Source organism: Telopea speciosissima, unplaced genomic scaffold (genome assembly GCF_018873765.1).
Source record: "Telopea speciosissima isolate NSW1024214 ecotype Mountain lineage unplaced genomic scaffold, Tspe_v1 Tspe_v1.0111, whole genome shotgun sequence".
In the NCBI taxonomy this organism is placed as follows: Eukaryota; Viridiplantae; Streptophyta; class Magnoliopsida; order Proteales; family Proteaceae; genus Telopea; species Telopea speciosissima.
This window is the reverse complement of record NW_025317447.1, coordinates 91,408-98,698: the sequence shown is the minus strand read 5'-3', so window position 1 is coordinate 98,698 and position 7,291 is coordinate 91,408. Positions and strand designations below refer to the sequence as shown.

Here is a 7,291-nt window from a genome sequence, read left to right as displayed (position 1 = left end):
AATTTAGGCTCAACTTTGAACCAAATTGAGGGCTCTCAAGCTTATGAATCCCACTAAGGAGCTACTAGACCAACGTTTCCAAGTAAACGAGATATTCTTTTGGCAATACAAAGATCACACTCTCCTAACTTAGTGAGCTAATCTCCATTGAGCTGCCTCAGTATGGGACACCCACTTAGTCAACTTTCCTAAAACTTAGCTCAACCTCTCATTTTTCTCCCTCAAAAACAGTTACTGATAAATGACAACTTTGTTGATGGTAAAGTAGAAATACATAGTGGTACATAAGAGTACATAGGAATACATAACAGTAGATACCTAACTCAACTAGCACATAGGAATACATAACAGTAAATACCTAACTCAAGGATCAAAGCACCACATATAACCCCAAACCCAAAGGAATGGAATCCCCAAGACTGATTTGGGGTCTAACCAACTGTTGTCAAGCCAATTCATCCACCACCTCATTTGCACTTCTTGGCTGTCAATAGAACGCTACATGCAGGAGGGACATCAACTGCTGAGTTGGCCTTCTCTTCTTCTTCACATACTTTTTCTTTCACCATCTCTTCTTCAACATGCAGCTCTATAAACTCCAAACACAAGGCTGTCCTAAATTACTCCCTCAACCACAACTCATAAACAAAGCATTTTGGTTATTGCTCGTCCATATGAGGCATATGCCTCTGGTTCCCTTCTTGTTGCTTAAGCTTTAAGGCAGAATTCCTAACATCTTCATGCGAGTCTTTGAATTTGAAACTGTAAAACATTCACTAATTATCAAACATAGAAACTAAATCATCAAGCCTACGTTTCAGCAATACAAATTCCTCATGTTCTAACCATACCACGTAATAATAAACTTCTAACTGGCAATAGTTACCATGTGAAAGTAGTGAAACTAGCATTTCTACATGGTATTATCTTTCTATACTATGACATAATTGTAAGAACAAATTCCTACTTTACTTTCATAGTCACCATTTATCTCTAATATTTCTATATACAAGGAAGAGAAATAGGATGCAACCCCCTACAATGAGGAACCTTGAAGTTACCTGCAATAAGATGCGAACAAGCTCAGTACTCCCAAAACGGGAGGCTTCAAGAAAGCACTGGTTGACATTATCAGCACCCCCTTCTACCAACATCCCAAGCAGCCCCTGGATTGCAGTTGCTGATATTCCCGATGCCCAACCAGGGTCAAATGAGCTAGAGAATAGGGTGAGGGGAAAGCACGCTGCATCGAAAGCCTCAGTGAAGTCCTTTCCAGTAAGCTGATTACCAGCAAGATCCAGAAATGTCTTGAATGCTGACAATTGGAGTTGGATCTCAACAGCTGAGCTGTGACTGACTTTATCCCTATTCCCCTGGCAACGGGAATGGAAGCCTATACATTTCAAAGCCCATTCTGTAAATTTCTGGACCTTAGCACCAGCTTCTGCCTTCAAAACCTCATCCCCGTTGCATTCCTGGAGCCGCTCATGCAACCTGACAAAGAAATAACGATGAAAATTTTGGTTTATCAATATCATCAATTGTTCAAAATTTTGTCACTTACACAAGAACCATGTTGTAACATAAATTTATTACTTAAAACACTAACACAGGAACCAGGTTGTAATATATCATGTTATTGTTTAAATATTATTGTACTTGTAACTAAACAATGCACATACCCACACACATCACATCATATTTTGGAAGCATTATACAGCTCCAAAGAAAGAAGGACCCACTTGTTGCAAAACGCTTCTGATGCAGATCAATTGGAGCATCTGCTGGTGGTGGGTTGATGGAGGAGCACTTCTTTGGACTGGGCCGAACCAATCTGAGAGCCCTGCCAGGAACTATTAGAGATTTGCTGAGTGGGCTTCAGTATTGGGGATACCGTCGTAAATGTTATATGGGCTTATAGGGGATCTTAATTGGCCCTCCAAGAGGGACAACTTGAAGGATCGTCAAAAGAATTTGGTTTCTATTTCTATAAGGAGTTTTTAATTTGAGTCTAAATAGGGTGCTTAGCTTATTAGGAGTCCTTTCTCTTTTTTTTTTTTTGCCAAAACTACAAGGCCGACCAGAATTTTAATATTTAATTGGTTTAGAGTCGGAAAATCTAGTTCTTCCATCTGTTGAAGCTTCTGGCATTACTTTTGCTGCAGATAGCTATTGTGACGATGTATCGCTTTTGTATTGTTTTGGCTGCTACTAAATACAGGTTTAGGCTCAAATTTCTCTTTGATTTGTTTTTTCAGTCAGGTAGAAATCTGGACATTCTAGTTAGAGTTAAATCTGACAGATGGTATCAAAACCTGTTGGGAACTGGAAGTTCATAGATTCTGGCATTCTCTTTGATTTGTTTTTTCAATCAGGTAGAAATCTGGACATTCTAGTTAGAGTTAAATCTGACAGATGGTATCAAAACCTGTTGGGAACTGAAAGTTCATAGATTCTGTCATTCTCTTAGTCTTGAAGCTGAAATTCTGAAAAACTGAATAGTTTTCAGTTCGATTCCAGCCCTAAGACTCCTAGGAGTCATTTAAGTGTGAGACTTTCAAGGTATACCCCCTACCCAAAACAATTGTGATTGCTTGGGATCCATTGGGATTAGGGTGGAGTTACTGTTCATCTAGTGGCAGACTCTGAGTTACTTGCAGTATCTGTATTGAACTACTTGAGTAGGTTCATCTGCAGGTTATATAGGATATTATTGACCCCTGCAGCCATCAGATTTTGTTGTAAAGCAATAAAACATGGGCAGAGTGTCAACAACTCGAATATGAAGACACTACGGTTTCTTTAGAGCAGTTAACAGGCACTGCAGGTTCCATTGCAACAACCACAATAAAGTAGAGTTCAGAAGCCATTGCCAGGCTAAAGGACTATGCTAGTATATGGTAGGTTGATCATGTGCATCAGAGGGTTACTAATGGATTACCTTTTCCCTACCTATTGATCCATGGGCAGTGGCAATAGAAGCTATCCAGAAAGATTTGATACCCTAAACTATCAGTAGATCTCTACACGTAGATGATCAATTCAAGCCAGGGATCAAAAGGGAATTGATCAGCTTGCATCAGGATTCAATGTAAGGAATAAAACCAGATTGGAGGGAAAATTGACTAACCAAAAACAAATCAGACGTGCAGAAAACGCTGATCAAATGGTCAAATCAATTGTAAAACAACACTGCAAAAGATAACTTAAGTTTGAGGGCAGATTTCAAGTTTGGAAGAATCCAGCCTGAATTAGGAAACTGAAATTCAGATTCAGAAAGAATTTGATGGCCGGAATCTCAAAAGAGGTAAACAGTAACCAAATAATGGACAGATTTAGTGATTTAAGATGATTTAAGTTTGAAGGACAGATTTCAAGTTATGGAAGAATCCAACTTGGAAGGAAATAGAGGAAGAGGAAATAATCAAAAGTAAGAGTGGGAATAGTAGAAGAGAAGAGGGAGGAAAAATCCCACCTGAGAAGAAAGATTAACAGAACTAAAAGAAAGAGAAGAGGGGAGATCAGTTCCAGAACACCAATCCCGTTTGCACAGCTGAACAGGCCCAGAACTCTTGAAAAAACTTGAATTTTTTTACAGAAAACATGTCCAACTGATGGGACTGTATACATATATATATAAAGATTAAAAATTTCCCAAACTGACTCATAAAATGACTCCTAATCAATCACTTAACTGACTAAAAGTAAATAGACTCAAAACAAAATTATTAAAAGCTATTAAGTATCCTAATCTAACTCGAACACTTAACTACCAATCTTGTTTACCAACTTCACCCCCACTTTATGGAGTTAAAATTAGGTCTATTATAATGAAAACCAAGAAAATAAAAGGCACAACCTATAACAACTACCAAAGCTTATTTTCAACCCATTGGATTGCCACCAACACGTTGTGGGACTCCCAAGCTTGCACTTAGGCTTCCATACGGGATCATAGTCTAATGCAACTGCATCATAATTTCAGGCAATAATGCACAATGAAACAAAGTGAGGAGTCCAATGAGCAAATAGTTGTCAGATATTTAAGTAGAATGTCAACTACAATAGTACAATGTACACTACCTCATCCATATTGGCTTTTTAAATGTGGATACTGCCATATCACATGCATGGAGAACAAAAACACTAGTTTAGTTCTTGTAATGTCTCTCCACAGATGGAGCCTGAATGGGGCAAACAGATGAATTCTCATTGAAGGTGATGATCAAGTTAGGTTTTGAATCTCATTGGAAGGGAGGGATTCAGAAGTACATATATACAGGACAAAAAGCATTTTTGGTTGCCAGTACCTCAGAATGAATTCTTTCGCAGTACTAGTGGTCTAAGACAAGAACTACCTCTCACATATTGTCTTTATTTTAGCAGCGGAAAGTACTAAGCAAGTGGTTGGTGAATCTGAAGGCCAGGGGCACTGAGGGATCAATACTGAAAGAAGCTCCATGAATTTAACACCTTCAATATGTGGATGACACATTTCTATCTTTTTTAGATCTTCTAGGCCAAGAACTTTCATTTCCATAAGATCTTCTTCACTCTTATTCAAAAGGTCCAATAATGTATGTGCTTCATCCTTTCATTCAAAAAGAAGCGGCACATATCAATAGGTCTTCCTCCAATCAAGTTGCAAACATCAGGGGCATACATCAGGTATTTAAAGCCAAATAATATCATAATACTAGATTGATGGAAGAGTTCCTTATTTGGGGTTGGGTAGGACCTTAATGGTTTTGCTCCGAATTCCTAACGGGACAGTCAATTGGACATATACCCACTACTAGTTTAAGATTTTTAATGGGCCCCAGCTAGTCATTTGAGAGTTGGAATGCAGTGGCTTAAGTATCCACAGCAAGTTAGCAAGCCCGATCTACTTTTAGGGGAAGAACCATAGAACCATCTTATAAGACAACAACAACAACTCAGCCTTATCCCAACTAAATGGGGTCGGCTAACCATCTTATAACAGTGCTTTGCAAATCAAACTATATGCTACAAGTCTTTATTGAGATCTGCAGGTTGGTGGCAACGAAGATAGAGATATAGGAAAGAAGGGAAGAGGAAGCCATGAGCACTGAGACTGCGTGGCCAGCACCATCCATAAAAAAAAACATTGTTGAATGAGTTTAAAAGTACAAAGCCAATTTTCAACAGACAGAAATAGCAAGTAGGAGTTCTGCTAATGTAAATAGCTCAAACGATAGCACTGTAGGTCATTCAGATAACACCTAGCTGCTAATGATACAGTGAACTCCTTCAATAGAGAAGAAGTATTGAAAAAGTACCATGTGTCAGAGAAATTTTATTTCAATCTTTGACCTTTGATAACCTTTTGATAGATTCTATACTTAATAAAGGGGTGAGGTAGCCCACCGAGGAGCAAAATTGATTAATAAGATACGCTTGAGATTTACCAGTAAGATTCATAGCTTTAAAAGAATTTGTTATTTATCAAACATAAGCAAGGGAAATCATTTGATGTTCTGAAAATGGAATAGTTACCTTTGGGCCATGACAGTTACCGTATCTGCTAAACTCATTGTCCGGCTCTGACATGCAGAAACACAGGAGGCAAGAAATGAAGTCCTAAGCGCTGCCCTTGTGAAGTCATAAGCACCATTGGCAATGATCTTCTTGATCAATCCAGTTATGCCATGTAGCTCTTGCTCCGTGCTCAAGAACCATATCGAATCCAAAGAGATGCACAAGGCGTCATTAAGAGTCTGTGGATCTGCCAACAGAATCAGACTTTCTGCAAGCTCCCAATCGTGAGAGCTCACTGCACCCTGAAACATACGACCCAACTCAATCCTGTCTTGCCTACTGAGCTTCTTATCCTGCCCATTCTTTTCCTTCTTGCGAAGCTCAAAATCTGCGGCCACAATCCTCGACTTGAGCTTTTTTGGACTGCAACTACAACCACCAGATATTATAGGATCTTTGCTCAAAAGCGGAGCCTCTCTTGAGAAAACGACGTTACTTCCCTCGCCCTTCTCTGATAAAATTGCTTCTCCGTTGTCCTTGGAATTTCCGATTCCATTTTCTTCGGTTCCCATTTCTGCACAAAAGGGATCATCGGAAGTGGTCTTATTTCCCAAATGCAACCCATCCCTCTCCACCACAGGTATGATCTCTTCTTCCATCTCCTCCTACCAACCGCCACGGACCTGTCTGTCCCAAAATTGGTACTCTAAAATCAAGTCCACCTCTCAATTTCTCAAAACAGCAAAAATGTGTGACATTTCAGGCACCAAATCAAGCCTTTGGATAATCGCACAGATTTAAGTGTAAACCTCTTCAGATTCTAAAGTCTAATGTAGAGGAAAAACCACCAACTCCTCCAAACTGGTCACCATGCAAAACAAGGAGATTGGCAGAAACCCGGAAGAGAATCAATCCAAAATACCAGAAAATCTGAACGATTCAAACACAAATCCAATATAGACAGAATCACAGACGATTAACAACGGGACAAAATCTGAATCACTTCGCTCAGATGATTGAACTCTCATTAACAACCATCAAACAAGCATACATATCAGAAAGCTGTAATCTCCTTTATCGGTCCTAGAGAACCCAATTCCGTCGTTATACCCTAGTCTCCCGCAGAAAAAGAAATTGAAGGGAACCCTCTTAAGAGCCCTTAAAATCCACCATGATCAAATCCACAGATACTCCCCCTGAAAAAAAAAAATCAGAGATCGAGAAACCAAGCAACATACCAAACAGATGATAATCAACATAGGGGAAAAAAACAATTATACAGTAAAGAAGAAGAAAAAATCAGAGATTGAAAAGAAACAACTTCATAAATCTGCAGGAAACAGAAAAACATACATCACAAATTGGCAAGGGACGAGAGAGGAGAGACCTGGTTAAAAGGGGAAAAAAAGAGAACCCAGGAAGACGGAGAGAAACAACAAAATACTTGCAGATAGGCAATAACCCAAATAACAGAATCTGGAATTGGGAACTGAAAGGGTATTCCATTTTTTATTATTTTTCTATTTCCCTCACAACAAATTTACTCTCTCTCTCTCTATCTCAGACATTTAGCTCACGGTAACAGTATCGGTATTCGAATCATCGTATCAGTCCGATACAAAATCAAATCATTAGTTTTCATAAAAATCCCATATTCATACCATAGTGGCCGATCATATGGGTCAGGAAATCACAGTCAATATACCGATACGGCAATCTGATACCGTTTCCTAAACCCTTTTATTTAATGAAACCTTTCTCTCTCCTCCCTTCCTTTTATTTTATTTTATTT

General features: G+C 38.9%; 1 protein-coding gene across 1 annotated transcript; it reads right to left on the bottom strand.

The window, feature by feature from the left end:
• Nucleotides 1-944: 944 nt before the first annotated feature.
• LOC122647670 (ankyrin repeat protein SKIP35-like) lies at nucleotides 945-6,690 on the bottom strand. Its single transcript, XM_043841026.1, has 2 exons — nucleotides 5,518-6,690; nucleotides 945-1,494 (listed from the first exon to the last, which is right to left on the bottom strand). The coding sequence occupies exons 1-2, from the start codon at nucleotides 6,156-6,158 to the stop codon at nucleotides 981-983; spliced, it is 1,155 nt and encodes a 384-aa protein (XP_043696961.1). The 5' UTR covers nucleotides 6,159-6,690; the 3' UTR covers nucleotides 945-980.
• Nucleotides 6,691-7,291: the final 601 nt, after the last annotated feature.

What these genes read in the sequence shown, in the direction of transcription:
- LOC122647670 (XM_043841026.1), bottom strand. Translation starts at nt 6,158, where the DNA reads ATGGAAGAAGAGATCATACCTGTGGTGGAGAGGGATGGGTTGCATTTG. An exon ending in GTAACTGTCATGGCCCAAAG is followed by an intron (nt 1,495 to 5,517) that starts GTAACTATTCCA and finishes TTTCTTTGTCAG; the next exon opens with GTTGCATGAGCGGCTCCAGG.